Source organism: Cinclus cinclus, chromosome 5, assembly GCF_963662255.1.
Source record: "Cinclus cinclus chromosome 5, bCinCin1.1, whole genome shotgun sequence".
In the NCBI taxonomy this organism is placed as follows: domain Eukaryota; kingdom Metazoa; phylum Chordata; class Aves; order Passeriformes; family Cinclidae; genus Cinclus; species Cinclus cinclus.
This window is the reverse complement of record NC_085050.1, coordinates 61,030,435-61,048,899: the sequence shown is the minus strand read 5'-3', so window position 1 is coordinate 61,048,899 and position 18,465 is coordinate 61,030,435. Positions and strand designations below refer to the sequence as shown.

Sequence of the window (18,465 nt, the reverse complement as noted above, 5' to 3'; positions counted from 1 at the left end):
CTTCTGCCATGGGATGTGCCATGCATGCAGAGGGGTCAAAAATGTGTGGAAAGATCAGTACCACGCAGGGCTGCAATCCTCCCCTGCCTCAGCTCCCTGATGAAACACTGCCGAGACTTCCCAACATTGGTCTCCCACAGCAGCGAGGAGCAGCTTGCTCAAGGACCCTTTGGATCTGGAAGGGACATAAAATAGATTTCACCTTGCAAATTACACAGTTCATCATTCTGTCTGCAGAGGCTGCCTGTGAAATGTTGGGTCCGCATACATTTACATATGTAAGACACTTGGTACACAAGATGCTGGGTGTGATTTGTAGGCTTCACTGGCAGATAGCCTTATTTTTTATACATTGAAATATTCCAATAATCTGAAAAACAGGTTAATTAACAAAACCAGTATTAGGATATAGAAAGTCACCTTTTTGCCCAGCTTTCTATTTTCTGTTTTAAGAATTCATTCTAGTAGGGTTGTAATTGCACTATTATTTTCAGTTACTGAAAGCTTATGTGGTTTATATTATCATTGTTCCCATCTTTTTGAGAAAAAAATCTGAAAACTTGGGGAAAACGTAAGTACAACAGAAGTGTATCCTCTTACTTTTCTTTAAAATATTCTGCTAACCAAGATTTCATACATTTTAAAGGAAAATAAACCTCTTTGTGTAAGACACAGGCAATTTGAGGTATACGTCTGGTTAAATTTCATTTGTCATTTAAACTTTAACTGCAAAGTATTTTGAAATGCCATTAACTTTAATGCATTTTTATTTGCATTTATTATGTGGCATTTTATTCTCAGGGAACCCAGTCAGTAATTTTTTAGCTTGAACATTCAGCTGGGTTTTTATCAGTTCTTTCAACAGCATATCGGAAACGACCTTTAAGTGATAAACAATATTATTTTAAGTAATAAGTAAGTAACAAGTAAATAATATTTAAGTTACTAACAAATAAGTTATAGATAATAATAAGTAATAGGTAATTTCCCCGTTGCTTATAAACCTGCTGTTGAAGATGTTGTAGGAGCCAATTTGTTCAGCAATTAACTTTTCCTGCTTTTGTGTCCATCTTACTCCATGTGTACTGCTCTTGCCCTGCTCTGGATGTGACCTTCTAACTTTCCAGCTTGAATCATCCTCATGAACGGAATGTTGAGATTGGTTGTTAGGAAAAGCTTCTCCACTGAGAGGGCTGTCAAGCACTGGAAGAGGCTGCCCAGGGAAGGATGTTTTCCTTCAGAAACCATGTAGATCTGATGCTTAGGGACATGGTTTGGTGGTGGACTTGGCAGTGTTGGGTTAATGGTTGGACTCAATGATTTTAAAGGTCTTTTCCAACCTAAAGTGATTCTGTGATTCTTGAATATTGTAGATAACCATGAGAACAGTCATATGCAACAACTATTAATAAATTACTTGTGAATGATGGTTAAAAATGCAGAATTTTGAAGAGGACTGGTAATGTCAGAATAATCTCTCGGGCATCAATTAAAAGCAATATTGGAAGTGTGTCCTTGTACTTGGAATTTTGCTGATGATTTTATTCTGTGTGTGAAGGCAGCTGGAGAAGATGCACTGCAGTGGTCCAAGAGCCCGCAGCTCCCATCCAGCAGTCCCTGATCGAACTCCTGATCAGGTTCATGCATTGTCTTTTCACATTTTCCTGGTTCCAGCTCTGCCTTCTGCAAGCTCCCAGCAGCCAGCAGCATTTGTCTTTCCTCCAGGAACAGCCTTTCAGGCTTTTGGCGTGGGGCTGCTGAACTCCAGACTTCCCATTCTGTCTTCTGGACTGTCCACCGTACCATCCAAGGCACAGCACCCTTGGTTGCCAGCCTTGCAAAGGAGCTGTATCCCTGCTGGGAGTGTGTGTCCCAGCCTGCCTCGTGTCCTGCAGTGGTGCTGTGCACTCAGGCTCTGGGGGTGCTGTCTGATTTTGGCTGTGCAGCACTCCCTGTGCAGACTCAGAGGCTGCTCTTTCCCCAGAGCTTCATATTCTGTACGTGGTGCCTTGCTTTGGTTCGAAACACGAGGTGGGTGATTGTGGTTTTCTGAGAGGAGGATTTTCAGCATTTCTGAAAGTTATGTGCAGGTCTTGGTGATGTTTTGTTTTTTCCTGAATCACCAAATTATCACTTCCACACTGATATTATTATTACAGCTTCCTTCCACAGTGCTCTATGTCCATATCCTTTTTATTCTTCCGCATAGTAAAAGCGTAGTCTTTGCTGTTAAAACATGCCTTTGTCTCCTGTTCCTCTTTTTCCAGAGCTGCTGGTTGTCACCAGAACCCTTTAGAAACCTGCCCCTGTGGTTTGTGGTGATGTGTTTCCATTGCTCACTTCCCCATCATGAGCAAAGCTACAGGATTAGGAAGAACTTGTCCTTTTCACCAAGCTGTTGCTTCAGAGATATTCCACCTGAATAATAGGGCATAAACATTTAGCTTGCAACATGCTTTAATTTAACATGCTTGCAACAACCTTGGCCAAAAGTAGGGTGGGCTCACAATGCTGAATTGTGGTTTTAGTTATTAATCTTATTTCCTGCTTTTTTCTCCCCACCAGTTCCCAAGTGCATGGCTTTCCATTTTTAATATCTGTGTTTTGCAAAAATAAGTGTGAGGTGTGGCAAGCATACCAGGCTCAAAAAGCAGTCCTTGGAGTCCAGTGGCAGTAGAAAGAACATTTCCCAGCAGGTTATGAAGGGAGTGTTGAGCACATTTAAGCCTTAGAAATACACAGCAGCAAGAAGCTGGTGTTTAACAAAAAGGGAGGCAAGGTGAAGGCATTGGATGGAGTGTTTCTAAACCACCCAGTGCACATCTTTCTGCACACTGGGGCTGGCATGTGTGTGCTTTTGTGGTTCTCTGCCATCAGCTTTCCCAGATCATACAAATGGGTAGAGGTAGAGAATTGCTGTTACCCCACAAAAAATGATTATTACATACAGAGTCTTTTCACGTATGTTCAGGGTGATTTATTAAAGCAGGAGATTAACAGGCTTATACTCTTTTTTCTTTTTTAATGAGTAATCATGAGGTGGAAAACATGGCCAAGATGACTGCAGAAGATAAACAGTCAGGTCATATTTCACAGGTAGTGTTGCTGGGAAGTGGGGTAGATAATTTCTAGAAGATGAGGGACAGACCAGCAGCATTCAGTGTACTGGGAGTAAAATCATTTGACAGAAATTTGAGTTGATAAAAACTGGGGATATGGAAGTCATACAGATGAGGAGACAAAGGATCTCAAAAAATGTTGTTCCTTTGGGGGAAAATAACCAAGTGGGAATGTGGTAATGACTTACCCAGAAAGACCACAGAGGAAAGGGCAGCTCTTACAAAGTTTAGTTCTAACAAGAGCAAAAATGAAACACTCTTTAGCATGGAGTGCAAGTGTGAGCACTCAGGATATGGAAGGAGAGGTGCTGTGGCACAGTTTGGTTTTTAAGGACTCTGAAATGCTTGTTGAGAACTTGTGTTTCCAATGTAAATGCGAAGCTTTAGACATGGCAAGTGTCTGTTGGGTTTTATCGTGTTGTGGTGAGGATGGGGGGCACATAAATCATGTAACAGACACAGAAGATTGGGTATCAACCCAAATAAAAGCAAGAGAGAAGACTTGGATGAGGAGTGCCTGCAGAAGGTTGGATGGGAATGGGTGTCTTGGGAGGAACGTTGTTGCTTGGCATAAGGCAGAAACCAGCGACCATAGCCAAGAGTATTCAGTCTGGTACAGTCAAAATCTGTTCTCCAACATTTTCTTAACTTTCTTTTTAAACAAATTATTACTAATGCTTGCAATTCAAGCTTCATTCCAACAGGTGTCTTGGAGTTGTAGGTGATCTCGTCTTCACATTTATTGTTGACATTTTACTGCTTGTCTTTGTTTTATGTCAAATAGAATAATCAAAACCACTGATGCATTTAGTAGACAACTCTTCACTCAAAAATTATTGAATTTGCCATACGCTTGAAGAATGAATAAATAATCAGTAAAAAAATGAGTTTTGGGAGCATCTGAAAAGGACTGATTAAGATTGGCTTTCATCAACATTATAATTTACTTTTGTAAGCCTTTTTTTAAGGCTTTGTTTATTGGATGATTTAAATATTTAGTAAATACATTTCTTTGGAAATTAATGAAGAAGTACAAGAGAGAGTTTGATTTACCAAAAATGTTAGATGTGAGATTGTGTTATGTGATTTTGGGATTTATTATGAAATATATGTGGGGGAAAATTTTCATACTTTAGCTATTTCTCATTAAAAAGCTTTATCAAAAAACCAGCTTGATTTGATTTTAACAGGAAACCACTAATTGGCATTTGGTGAAAGTTGTTCCCACACAGGGAGGAGTACCCCTATGAAACTGTTATTTTTCATTTAATTATCACTTTGAGGATTGCTGAGAAACAAGAAAATGTGTTAGACATTTTCCCTGACAACCTAAATATTCCTGTAAAATGCACTTTGGATCTCTGCTTACTTTTGTCACTTTTGTCCGCTGTCTCTTCATGAATGCTTGGCCTGAAACTCAACTTTAAAAAGGGATTAATTCCTCTGCCTCTTACTCAAACACTCCCCAGTCTCTTTCCTTAACTGCTGTGCTCATCACTGTCCCACATGCTAGACAGGTGGGTAACCTGAGCTTCATCCTTGGGTCAGACCTCAAAATACACAAGATCTGATCTGGGCTTTCACCTGAAGATTTTTGAGACAGCTGCTGCATGCAGGCTCTGGTGTGAGGTGCCACCTCCCTGCAGGTGTTTGCATTTCACTGCTCAGTGTCTTGAGCTGTAAGTGTAATCAGAAGAAAATGTGGATTTTTCATTAAAATATTGTAAGGTTCCTCATTAAGTGGGTGTGTAATTAGCCGAAATAGTGAGTGTTCTTCCAGAGTGGTTCCTTGTTGTACTGAAAGGACATCTGGAGTAGAATCCTGTTGAGGATCTAGTAGTAATTGTAATTTTTACATGTACAACAAAGTAGAGAGTAAATATGTAAATCTACAGATTTGGATCAGATCTCAAAAGCATCTTCAGTTCCAGTGTTGGAAACCAATATGATGGCATTTTTGGTACAGACTGGGATGTTAAGAAGTGCAAGTTGAGGCATGGAGAAATGGGATACCTGAGAGCAGCTGCTGAGGGACTGCAGGGAAGAAAGGAGCACGGTTGTGTGATGATCCTGAGTTAAACTTAGAGTCAGTGAGGTGAAATTGCTGCAAAAATAGGCAAGGCTTATGTGATGCCAAGGAATCACTCTGTTTCTTGTCAGAGGTGGCAGGTGTGGGCCTGATGATTGTGTCTGGTTTCAGCACTTCTGGGCAGGGTGGTGGGGATGGGACAGCCTTGCAAAATTGTCATGTATGTCCCTCTGCCAGTTGGTGGGATTGCAGTATCTGTGGTACCTCTGTGAAGTGAAGGATGTGTCTCTCATCTCTTCTGGGACATGTCCAGTGTGAACGTATCTACAGGTCCCTTGATAACCACAGATAACCTTTTACTCTGTTTTTTTCACATCAGGTCTTTAAATTTAGAAAGGTTCCTTAAAGATCTAAACTGAATGTTCCTTCCTGAAATTTTATATCATGTGCCTGAAGAAAGGTGTAATACAGATTAGAGACTGTCCTGGGAAAACAAGGATAATAAGATGCTTAGGAAAAGAAAAAAGAAACAAGACTCAAACTCATTACATGTTAGTGTAGAAGGGAGAGACTTTAAGATGGTCGTGATAACAGTCTTTCAATTCAAGAAGTGGTGTAAAAGAGGACAGGAATGATAAGTTGCTCTTTATGGCCTCTGGGGGAACGATGGAGAGAAATCAACTTTACTGCAGACAAAAATGATGTAAGACTGGAGAGGTTGGGAGAACACTGAATGGTTAGATGATGGAGGAAGATGTGGGATATTGTGGAATTCCCTTTATTGGAGATTAATAACATACTGAGTTGGGCAAAGTACGGCTGATCTGCTCAAGGCAATAGAATAAACTGCTTCATATTTATTGTTTCTGTGCTTTACAGGCCTGTGCTACAGCAGCATAGCACTGCATCATATATTAGAATCTGTTCCAAACAAATCAAAATGCAAACACTTCTTAGGTTGTTCTATAAGTAACCAAAGTAATATTTACCTAATTGCAGTCTCTTTTATTAGGATTTTAAGTCCAACTAGAGTAAAAAACCAAAATACGTCTAGGTGAACATAATGAAAATAGTACACAATTACTATTAAAATGTGCATCAGCAGCTCTTCTTCCATGTGTGTTGTACCTCCCTTTTTGGTATCCAAATGTAAACCAAGAATAAGAATTACACTTATGGATGGTCCTGGCTCTTTGTAGGGTCTGAGCAAAGGCAAATAGAACGTGACATGTCCATAGATCAGACTTCATGCATGTTTATTCCTTGTAAAGTTGTAAAATTGTCCTGTCCTGTCAGATTAAAGTGTTATTTATTAATTAGTAAACAGTATGCCAAACTATGTCATTGTTTCAGTTATGCCTTCCATTTCTTTCTGCTGAGTTCAGTCATTGGATTGGAGCTTATTGTCCAGCAAAAACTTCCTTCTGCCAGTGGAGGATAAGAAATTAGGAAATTTTCTTTGCTTTGTTAATTGGACTACTCATTCCTCAGGCTCAACAGCAAGTGATACCATTTTCTATCACTTTCTCCTCTGGGTCACAGCTGTCAGAAACAGATTTTAAAATTTATTTTGCCATGTGAAGCCAGGACCTTTGTTTTCTTCCTCGCCAGCTGCAGTCTTCCTTTCTTTGCATATTTAAACAAGCTACGGGTCTCTTCAGCATATCCCAAACACCACTGCAGAAATCACCCTTCAAAGGCCTCTGCTCTGCAAGAGTCAAGTCCTTTTGGCAGTGTGTCTTACATGATAAAGTAATTTTGTGCCTTCCTTTCAAGTCCTTGTACAAGTTGTCCCTGCTTTGGTAGTTGCTTTTCGTGTGCTTCCTCGCCTTGGTCTCTCCAGTTAAAGCTGTGACTCATCTGATTGCACATGTGCCTCCCAGATTTGTACCTGATCCTTCCTCTCACACGTGGCACGACAGGAGTCAGACTTGTGGATCCCTGTGGGCTCCTTCCAACTCAGCATAATTGGATACTCTATGATTCTAACAGTTGGGGTCACATTTAGAGGTTCTTCATCTTCTGGAGATACCTGAAAATCAGTGGTTTGCTTCCCAAAGTGGGTAATGGGTTTTATGGAAGCTTTATCGTGGTTGTTCCTTCTGTGTTTCTGGAAGAAAAGAGGCGTGCCTGAGTACACTTTGTGGGGAAAGTAAGATAATGCTGTAAGATCACGTATGCATTGCTGCTTTTTCACTTTATTCCATACATTCCTAGGCATATGTGTGTATATGAAGTCTGTATTATTGTCTAGAAATTTCTCAGTGAAATCTCATTCCCATTGTGCTAGACAGCTAAGTGAAAAATTGTCTGTACCAAGATAGCTCAAAATTTTCATGTCAAGATACAACAGATTTGGGGGAAGAGAAAACACTATTTGTGGTAGCAGTAAAATAGCTAATGAGAACAGATGTCAGCTCATTGAAGTAAGTGAGGCAAAGTCACCAGGCAAACATGATGAAAAGATTCAGAGGAGGGAAAAGTGGCATTTTGATGGAGCATTTATCTGTACAAAGGTGGAGGCGCTGAGTGAGGGCTCAGAGAAGAATCTACCTCGAGTCAGAGCTGCCTTGAGGGGAGAATTGGTACCTTTGGTAACTGTGGTACAGCAAGGTCCTTTAGGTTGATTTTGGAGAGCAGGGGCAGGGTGTGCAGGGAAACCCTCAAGCGTTTGGAATGGGGTGGAAGGGAGAATGCTGGCAGCTGTGGAGGCTGGGAAGGAGGTGGTGGTTGCAGTTCAGGTGTGGAGCTCGGGCACTAGACCTGAATGGTGGAGCCCAGGTGTCTGAAATGCAGGTGTTCACTGGCATGGGTAGAGCCAGCACAGTAGAGGTGGCCACAGTGGGTTTGTTTTGCACCATGTTGTCTACCCTAGACCACTAGTGGTACAACACACACTTAGAAATAGTCCCAAATTACCTCGTTTGAAGTGCATATAGTTATTTGCATCCCCCCTTGTCTTATGTTTTGTGTATTTACTCCAATTGCTGCTTTCTCTTCTCCTTTACATCCTTTTTAAACCTCCTCCACTTTCTGTGTCCTCTGCTGTGTCCACTCTGGTTTCCCCTCTCCCTCCACTACAGTTCTCTGCTTTACACTATATTCTTATGTTTTGATATCCCCCATGGATTCAAATATGCACAAAATATAAAAGAGATATGTTGGGTCAGGATCAGCTTGGTCCTGGCTCTGGCAGAGCTTTATAGATGTGATTAAATAAAGATCTTAGTCATCTAAATTGTAACTTCAGGCGTAATACAAACAAATTATTTTCTGATGGGCATCAAGGCAAGCTCTGAATATTATCTTAAAAAAAAAATAAATTTCGATTCCAGGAGATTGTCATCACAGGTCTTGAGATTCACCCTGCACAGAACTACAGGTAATTTTCTAAACTTCAGATTTAGCTTACTTTTTTACTTTCAGACTACTGAAAGTGAGCATGAATCTGCAGAGCACTTTGCATTGTTTGTCTTCTAAATTTGAATACTAGTACAATTCTACAAACAAAATACCACTCTCTTAGCATTCTGCTGAATTGAATCATAATAATTATGGGTGTTTATCTACTGGTAAAAACATTTAGTTATTTGATGTTTTTGGATCCCATTTTTTTAACAGTAATGCAATGAAAATTACTAATTTTGAGCCTATGAAAAATAGTGATTGGGTGTGTGGAGCCCACCCAATTTGTGGACTTAATTTGTGTATATTCCCTGGGCACAAAAGGAGTATATAATATATGTAATCTACATGTATTATCTCCCTCTAGACCCAATTTGTATAGCATGTGTAAGTTTATTATGATATTTTTAAAAATAGAATGTGTTGACCCTAAACCCTCAAACTTTACCCATAAAAATAAGGAATGCCATAATTTGTAGCTGTAGTTCATGTTAATTTGTGTTCCAAAGCCACTTTACAATAGAGCCACATCCAGATAAATGTCCTGTTACTGGACCTAGAGCATCATTCCCTGTTGCAGATGACTAGAAGCCTCTTCAGCATTTTACAGATGGCTCATAAACTCCCATCCTGAGATGGCAGGGTCCCTGTTTCAGCTTCAGAACAGGAGATTTCCATGTGAGGAGGTCAATACTAAGGAACCAGCTCTCTAATTGACTTGTATCTTATTTGTTCACTATTTATTGTTAGAGCTACAGAGAATGGCTCTCGGAAGTGCCTTTTTAAAATCCAGGTTTGTGACTTTTCAAATGTTTCACCTTATTCCTTTTCTTTTCCTCCTCTCCTCTCCTCTCCTCTCCTCTCCTCTCCTCTCCTCTCCTCTCCTCTCCTCTCCTCTCCTCTCCTCTCCTCTCCTCTCCTCTCCTCTCCTCTCCTCTCCTCTCCTCTCCTCTCCTCTCCTCTCCTCTCCTCTCCTCTCCTCTCCTCTCCTCTCCTCTCCTCTCCTCTCCTCTCCTCTCCTCTCCTCTCCTCTCCTCTCCTCTCCATTTTTATTGGAGCATAAGGACATAAAATACTCAACAAAAGTCATGGCAGATATTTGAGATTTTTAACCTTGGGTATATCTGTGGTGTCTTTCTCTACTGCTGGTTTTCCTTCACCTATTACTCTGTCTCAGGTGATGGAAAAATAGGAGAATTATAATATGATATTCTGGCTGCAATAGCACTGGACAGGAGGGCAAGGAGTCGTGCAGTCACTGTGGCACAGCCATTTGGATGGAACTCTTGTCCTGACCCCAGGCAAGCTTCAGACTGCAGCTTTGTCACTTGAAATGTCCCGTGCTTGCTCCATCCCCTGGTCAGTGTGGAGAAGCAGGGATTTCCTGAGCCTTTTCAGGGAGTAATCCTGATGAGCATGGCTTTTACTCTCCATTTCAGAGGTGGCTTAGTCAGTTTTGTGGTTGGTATAGGAGTGTGAGAGGAAATGTGAAAAACAGCTTTTAAAGAGCGACTCAGAGTATGTACTGCTCAGTTTGTATGTAATCTTTGCTTGTTGGTTTCTGTGGGAGTTACCAAACCAGTTGAGCTACAGCGCTGGCATGGAGCCAAATGAAAAATACAGTTTTCTTCACTGTAAACATGACTGTCAAGAAGTAATGTTTTTCTCAGCTTCATTTTAAAGGCATTATAATGGAAGAAAATGAAACTAAAACACATTTTTATGCCAGTTTTATACATGGAACAATTTTTTTTTTTTTTTTAATAAAAAACTCTTGGAGAATAGAACATACAAACTTACGTCTTAAGTATGTGATTAGTTATCCATGCTGCAAGATACTTGATGGAGTTGGCAAACCAGCACTCTTGTTCTGGTGTAATTATTGTGCAAATGCATTTTTTGCCTCTGCAAACATGAAAGATGTGTAGAGTTCTTTATTTTTAGGCCTGTTTTGATAACAGGACAAAACAAATAGTGCTTGATAAACTTAAGGAATTATAGCAGCAAACACTTATCTCTATCCACTCCTTCAGGCTTATTTTTAAACCCTGTTTTCAGTGTCCAATGGCTCTGTTAACTCATCATCAGACATTCAGCTGAGCTTGCTCATTGTTGCTTTACTTTTGGGATTTATTTTGTTGAAAAATCTGTAAGTCCAGCTTTGCCTTTCTAAGATAAATGCAAACTGTATTTAGTGCTCACAGTGATTTCACCTGGACATCCTCACGTAGGTGCAACTGCACCTCATGGGGAACAACTGCATTTTTATTTCCTTTTCAGAACTGAACTTTCCAGGGTTGTCTGCTTTGCCTATAACTCCTTCTGTTTTATTTTGCAGAGTGATAAAAATGCTTGTTTAACAAAATGATCAACTGCTACTTTTTAAAATGGATTTTTGGGCACTAGAGTTGAAAATTACATCCTGAAGAATGGATTTTGCATCCATGTAACTTGATGCACCAGAGGATAAAATAAGCCTTCAGTTGTGCTTCATTGTTTGAAGGAGCTTTTTAAAGAATTTTGTAATAGAAAAGTAAGAAATAGGATTTGAATGGACAATTAGAAGGATCTTCTCACAATTCCTGTGTCTTGAGACAGCATAAACTGCAGTGAAACCTTTGCTGACAGATACTTGTCTTACCTCTTCCTTATAACTTCAAATGGAGAGCTATTCCTACATAACCTGTGCTAATGCTTTTGATAATTAGGAGGTTTTGAAGTAGATGTAGTTAACTGAACAGAAGAACTTTAAATTTTATTAGGAGCAATACATTTTTATTTGCATATTCAATTCTTCTATTAAAAAAAATCAACCTGCCTCACTTTGTCTGTATGTCTGCAGACATGGAGGAAATAAGGAGTTCTCAAAAGCAGACACACATCATGTAGGGTGAATCAATGAAATTAATTTCCGTCACCTAATTCCCTCCAGCTCTCAGAAGAGAAAATGATAAAAGTTAAACAGAGATCTCTGAAGTTCTCTGTAGGCTACCTAAGGGTTTTTGGCACTGAGATCAGCCAGGAAGATCCCTCATGGTGTGATGGAAACGACTACAAACTGACCTTGGGATTTTGGACTCCCTGCTCCGTGCAGGGCATGTTCAGTAGCAGTGAATTTTATTTTTATCTTTTGAACGCCATAGTCATGGATCATCTCTTTGGGCACCTTTAAGACCTTGTGTATGAGTAGTAACATCAGTTTTCTGTAGCAGCTCCTCATGTTTACCCTAATAAATATTTTTCCCATTGAATTTTGGGATGAACCATCTCCTCTGAGTTCAAGGTACTGTCCCGGCAAGGAAGTGTTGAAAACAACAGGCTATTGTTGCACTTGTGTGTGCATTGTCCTGGACCCTGGGCGTCTGTATCCTGCCTCACTCATTCCCAGCTGCTGGCTCTGGGCAGGCAGCCCCAGTGTCAAGGAAACAGTCAAACATTAATGGCTGCTGTCACCAGAAGTGGTCTGAGGGCAGCAGCAGCAGCTCTGCTGTTGAGGGGATTTTTTAAAACATTTGGTTTGTAGAAGACTAGTGAGGTGGTTCTGTGGGTGTCCTTGGGGAGTTTTCTGCACCGTAAATAAGAGGATGAGTAACAAGCACACAGAGCAAGCTTTGAAAGCTTCCCAGGAGGCAGTGTCATGGCATGCTGAGTTGGAGTGGAAGTGAACTTTTTGGAGAGGTGGAAGTTGCCCAGAAAGGATCCTAGAACTGCAGAAAAGAGGTTATATTTAAGGAAAAATAGGGGAGAGGAATTGATGATAGGAAAAACTTGAGGAGGTAAACTTGGGAAGGGATATGGGTTAAGAATATGCAATAGTATTTTAAGTGGGAGAGAGATAGGCTTGTATTTACTGATGAGAATTAAAGGAACGTTGTAAGAATCAAGAGACAGGAAGATCAAAATCCAGACAAAGGTTTTAGCTGTGTCCAGATAGGTAAGAAAGACTTTGAGAGAAGCTACTCTGAAAGATCTGCCAACACTTAAATGTAGTTCCTTCTTTGTTGATTTTAAAGAGTTGCTGTTGTTGCTGTGTTTTCCTACTGCAAAAAGGGTGATGATGGACTTTTGGTTTGGTCCTTTGCGTGTGGATTTTTAACAGAATTGTTTTGATTTTTAATTCAAATTCTTTCCTCGTGCTATGGCAAAACTGGGGATGCAACCCACAGGGAATGGCTGGCCTGTCTTCAGGAGTGGAAGCACCATAGCATTGCTGGCTTCTAGGAGTACTTAGTAAAGAAAAGTAGGGCAGGTAGAATTAAAAAAAAAAAAAAGGAAGTTAAAGAAAAGGGAAGACAAATCATCAGAGACATGGTGATAGCAGTGAGAAAGGTGTTACATGAGGTTCATTCTTTCTTCTTTAAGTGGATAAATATTTAAGCATTATTTGAGAATTACTCAAGAGGAAGGGGTAAAGATGTTACGGACATATCAAAGCAGCAAAAGCAAGGGGGCTTGACTATCTTGGGCTGTTAAAAATGGATTGACTACATTTCAAGTTGAGGCAAAAGCTTAGGAGAGCTCTGCATCTGCTAATATTGTGCAGATTCCTTTTGATGAGCAGTGCAATGGAGAACATGAATTGCAGCCTTGTAGATGATAAGTGAGCACAGTTCTGAAATGTTTAGTTGGCACCAAACGCAGTAACTAGGATGTTTTATGCATGTCTGTATGGAGGCAGATACTGGACATTCTATCATGTATAAAAACATCCAGTAAAGCAGTGAAAATGAGCTTAGAGGTGTATTTTGGTCCTTTTTCCAGTGTGACGATGCTGCAGGCACTGAGGTATTTCTTTAAGTCCTGAGCCTGTTTCACTCAAGAACTTCTGAGATTATGCTTTGGCTTTCATTTCCTGTTTAAAGCCCGAGGTTTTGCTGGCTTTCTGTACTGACTTGGTTCTCACGTTGCTCATCTTCGCAGCCCGGAAGTCCAAAAAGTTGGGAAAATTGAAAGGGATGCACGAGGAGCAGCCCCAGCAGCGGCAGCAGCCACCCCCGCAGAGCCCCGAGGAAGGGACGACGTACATCGCTCCCGTGACCGAGCCCTCTGTCAACACTGCACTTGTCCCCCACATGTCTGCTATCTCACCAGCACTTACTCCCTCCCCTGTTAAGATCCTCGAAAGCATTGAGCCGGAGATCGTGTACGCGGGATACGACAGCTCGAAGCCGGACACAGCGGAGTACCTGCTCTCCACCCTAAACCGCCTGGCCGGCAAGCAGATGATTCAGGTGGTGAAGTGGGCAAAGATACTTCCAGGTAGGACCCTGAGTCATCTGCTGAGATGTCGCTGCACAGTTTCTTTTAGCTCAAAGAACTATTTGCTTGACGAATTGCGTCTTTAATCCATGGACTGTGCTGAGAAAACCAGCAGCTGTGGGGTGTGAGATGAACCTCTGAGAGAAGATAGCTGGGGTTTTTTCTTATTTTATGTAATGTTTGTTTCAAATGTCTGTGATTGATATTTAAAAAGCTTTCATTTTCAGTAATAGCCTCTTAAGAAGAAAATGTATTTTGTCACTGGAATGAAAAATTACGGCTTTATTTTATCCAAAGTGGGAGCGTTGCTTTTGTTTGTGAATACTGGAAAAGTAAAAAGCAGTGTGTTTGGTGATGGTTTGACCAGCCCTTGTAGTTCATGGGTATTTTCTGGTTTGATCTCTAGGATTTAGAAACTTGCCTCTCGAGGACCAAATTACTTTAATTCAGTATTCGTGGATGTGTCTGTCATCGTTTGCCTTGAGTTGGAGGTCGTACAAACATACAAACAGCCAGTTCCTCTATTTTGCTCCAGACCTGATCTTCGATGAGTAAGTATTCCTTAATGGCCCTTTTCAGTGCAAGCTGGAAGGATTGCTGTCTTTATTTGGTTTTTCAGGCATAGTTGCAGTCTAAGAAAATTTCAGCTAATTCTGGCTTAAAAAACAGCTGAAGTTTTAATTTTCTTCAGTGACTCACATTTCAGTTGCCGAAGTTTTGATTACTGCTGTCCACTTCTCCTTATATATGGGGATGTGTTCTCAAACTGGGACCATCCCACTGGTTTGCAATGTGACTGATACACAACCATGGTTTATACAAAAGAACATTTTTTGGTATCTACTGGAGCTTGGAAAAATATCCGACTTCTAGGAAATGTGAATGTTTAAATTACTGGGGTTTTTCAGAGCAGTCATATAATGGTGCTTTTGTTAACAATATACAGCTGTTCAATGTGTTTTCTTGACAGTCTTAATTACCCTTCTTTGCAACCGTGAAAGAAGCCAAAATGTTTTTTCAGTAATGAAACATAACTTCTTTTATGATGCATTCAGACAAAAAGAAGGATCAACCATTCTGTCTGAGTATGTGTTCCTTCATATTTTATGTTTGTGTGTGTTTAGTGCTTCGCTTTTGATGACTATAATTTAATTTCTGTTCCATTCTGCTAGTGTTTATTACAAGACAGTAAAGTCAAAAATCTAAGTGAATGCACAGGCAGTCAAATGGGGCTTGCATCATTTGCTTATCCCAGAAGCTTGGGGTTTTTTTCTAGAGGTAAAAAGGAGACATAATCAATAGGATATGGGTGAAGTTGGGGAAAAAACAAAACAAAACAAAAAATTAACAAAAAAATAACTTACCACTTAATCTCCTGATGCATTCTGAAATCTTTTTCTTGGAAAAGATGCTTTGTTGCTGTCCATTTTAATAGTCTGTCTTTGATTTAGGAATCCCTACATAATTAATGAGTGTGAGATGGGTCCCAAAGCAGTGAGCAATATCAAAGAAGGATTGTTTGGTTTGGTTTGGTTTTTTTTTTTTTTTTTTAAGAGGATGAACTGGTGATTTACTGCATGTGGCCCAAAATGTAGTGTCAGCCATTTTCCTTGTTGAAAGCACCTCCATTATGACTTGAACATTAGAGAATTGTCACAGGGAAAAAAAAAAAAGTATCTGTAGCTAGTGCTAAGTGAAAATGTGAACTTTGAAGAGTTTAGTTCTCCTGGGGGAATGTAGACTAAAAGTTCAAACTCGAAAGCAGCTTTCCTTCATCTCAAGGAAGTCAGTCAGGGGGTCAGAATTTATTGGACAGAGAAATCAATCCTGCTTGCAAATAAAAGTGTGTGCATTGCTTGCTCTTGTTATACTGCAGCTAGAAGCAATTTCCAGAATTTGAGATCAATTGTGAGTTTTATGCTGCAAGCCTTGAAGATAGCTGCCTGTAGAATTACACTGAGGTTGAGGCAGGAATCCAGTTTGAAAAAGGAGTGCAAAATTAAAACATCCTAAACCAGATACGTAATTGAGACAGTGCTCTGGTCTCCTGCATATTTGGCAATATACTCATTGCAGAGAGAAGGCAATTGCTTATAAATAGAAAAAAAAATGCAGGGAGATGTGAGGGGGACAGGGCCTTTTGAAGTAGCTAATCAGGGCGGGAAATTTCCTTGGAGATAAAAGAGTAGAACATTTGGTGTTCACTCTGAAACAGTAATGGACACATCTCTGGAAAAGGAAAGGTTTTCTTTCACACACACTTGGTTTGTGTTTCATAATCACTGCACATCATGGCAGGCATTTGTTCCCAGTTTCTCACGTTGCCACTCAGGATGTGGTTGAGACTGCATTTGGAGTCCAAGTTTAGGGCTCTCTGGCAAGGTAAATTTGTTGAGAAACTGCAGAGGACCAGTGGAGGTTGGCTCAGGTGGTCAGGGCTGACTGGGACAGTGAGGGACCTGATGGTGCAGTGTGGATTTAATTGCACCCTTCAGCTTCCTAATGAGTTGTAGAAAAGATGAAGTCTGGCTCTTTGTGGAGGTGCTCAGAGGAAGAATGAGAATTTGTGATCCCAGGTTTGGAACAGAACACTGCCTCCTGGGCAGCAGGAGAAGACATTACCTAAGGAGATGATGAACCAGCCAAGCAGGTGCCCAGGGATACCTTGGAGTCTCGGTCCCTCCCAGATGATGTCCAAGCCTTCACTGGGCAGAGCCCCGAGCAGCCTGTTCCCATGTCAAAATTAGCTCTGCAGGGAGCAGGGGGTTGGACTGGAGACCTCCAGAGGTCCCTCCCAAGCTACTGCTTTGTGATTCCAATTTAAGAGGTGCAGTGCTCTTCCCAGTCCTGAGGTAAGGCCAGGGAAACTTGAGGAGGTAAATTTGGGAAAGGATAGGGACTAAGAATATGCAATAGTATTTCAAGTGGGAGTGAGATAGGCTTGTATTTACTGATGAGAATTAAAGGAGTGTTGTAAGAATCAAGAGACAGGAAGATGAAAATCCAGGTTTTAGCTGTGTCCAGATAGGTAAGAAAGACTTTGAGAGAAGCTACTCTGAAAGATCTGCCAACACTTAAATGTAGTTCCTTCTTTGTTGATTTTAAAGAGTTGCTGTTGTTGCTGTGTTTTCCTACTGCAAAAAGGGTGATGATGGACTTTTGGTTTGGTCCTTTGCGTGTGGATTTTTAACAGAATTGTTTTGATTTTTAATTCAAATTCTTTTCTCGTGCTATGGCAAAACTGGGGATGCAACCCACAGGGAATGGCTGGCCTGTCTTCAGGAGTGGAAGCACCATAGCATTGCTGGCTTCTAGGAGTACTTAGTAAAGATTGTAGAAGCCAGCCAATAGAGTTCAGTGTAAAGCCCATTCCCATAATACAAAATGCAACACTTATTCCTGGTCATGAAGTGCTTTGAAGCTTTGCCCTGAAATTGCTGAAGGCTGGTCTTACCTTTACTTTTTGAGTAGCATGAACTTGGAAATGTGCTGTGTAATTACAAGCACTGGCCTTTGTTTCTGTGCCACAGGGTTTATTAGACCTCCCTGAGGTTTACTTGGTGAAACCTTTGGAGTGTTTTAGTGCCCTTGGCACTTTAGGACATTTATTAATTGATGCAGAATGAAAAGGGATGCTTTACAATGCCTTTCCTTTTACTGGTTTGAGAGGGTTGCATTTCTGTTATCACCTGGCCAAGATTTTCTTGGTATTTCTTCATATTGTGTCTGGAAAAGTCATTTCCTGTTTTCTACAAGAAAAAATAAAACATGTCCTTGACCAGGCCCTTGGTGCCCCAGAGGGTTCAGCATTTTCTTCAATGAACAGTTACAAAGGAGTGAAAGTAGAGGTTGGCATTAGTGGAATTATGTGGCTTTGTTTTACATTAAATGAATTTTCCGTTTACTCTTAACTACTGTGAATAAAAGGAAGTTGTAATGTTTCTGGAGGGCCATGATATATGATCTTGTTTTCTTTTGTGTTCTAAAGACCTGTAAACAAGGCCAATAGCAAATGAGGAGCTGTGTTGTTAATAGCTGTTAAGTGTAACTTTGATTGTATAAATACAGTGCAAAATGCCTCCCAACTCATATGTGGTTTGATTTCCTGTTAGGCTTGTGGAAGACTCGAAATAGTTGTCTGCCTTCATTTAGTCATGCTACATATCTAATTAAGTGTACTGTTTGTCTTTATGGATCAGGCATATATTCCATTGGTTTAATTTGGCTTAACTGAACAAGAAGATTTTAACCGGGGTATAAGAAAATGGCTGCTCAGCCTGTGACAGAAATACCTAAAGAACAGTCTGCAAACAGGCATAAAACAGTGGTTTATGTTGTGTTTGTGTAAGTTATGGCATGTGCAGTTTTTTTAATCCATTTCTTTTTTGTAATGTAGTAGTTGTGATCAAAACTAATATTCTGTAGATACTGCTTTGGTTTTAATCCACAGTAAATCTTTAGAAGACCATCATATGCATGACACCATGTAATTCCTGTTGAGGGCAAACACTCTTAAAGAATGACTGCTGCATATGGGATAACACTCAAAAGGTGTTCTAGTTGTGTTTGTGCAAACTCAAATTCAAGAAGTTGCAAAATCCCAAAATTAAGGTGGTCTGCAAGATCATAGTTTAAGCCCTTTGGGTTCATGCT

The 18,465-nt window shown here is 40.4% G+C and overlaps 1 protein-coding gene across 2 annotated transcripts in view; it reads left to right on the top strand.

Moving 5' to 3' along the window:
- NR3C2 (nuclear receptor subfamily 3 group C member 2) overlaps window positions 1–18,465 on the top strand; it is a 182,721-nt gene that overhangs the window by 140,026 nt on the left and 24,230 nt on the right. The window contains exons 4-5 of one of the 2 annotated variants that reach the window (XM_062493879.1): window positions 13,474–13,812; window positions 14,219–14,363. In XM_062493879.1, coding sequence (XP_062349863.1) covers window positions 13,474–13,812; window positions 14,219–14,363 — 484 coding nt within the window. The remainder of the gene's footprint in view (window positions 1–13,473; window positions 13,813–14,218; window positions 14,364–18,465) is intronic. The other variant, XM_062493880.1, reaches the window with a different exon arrangement.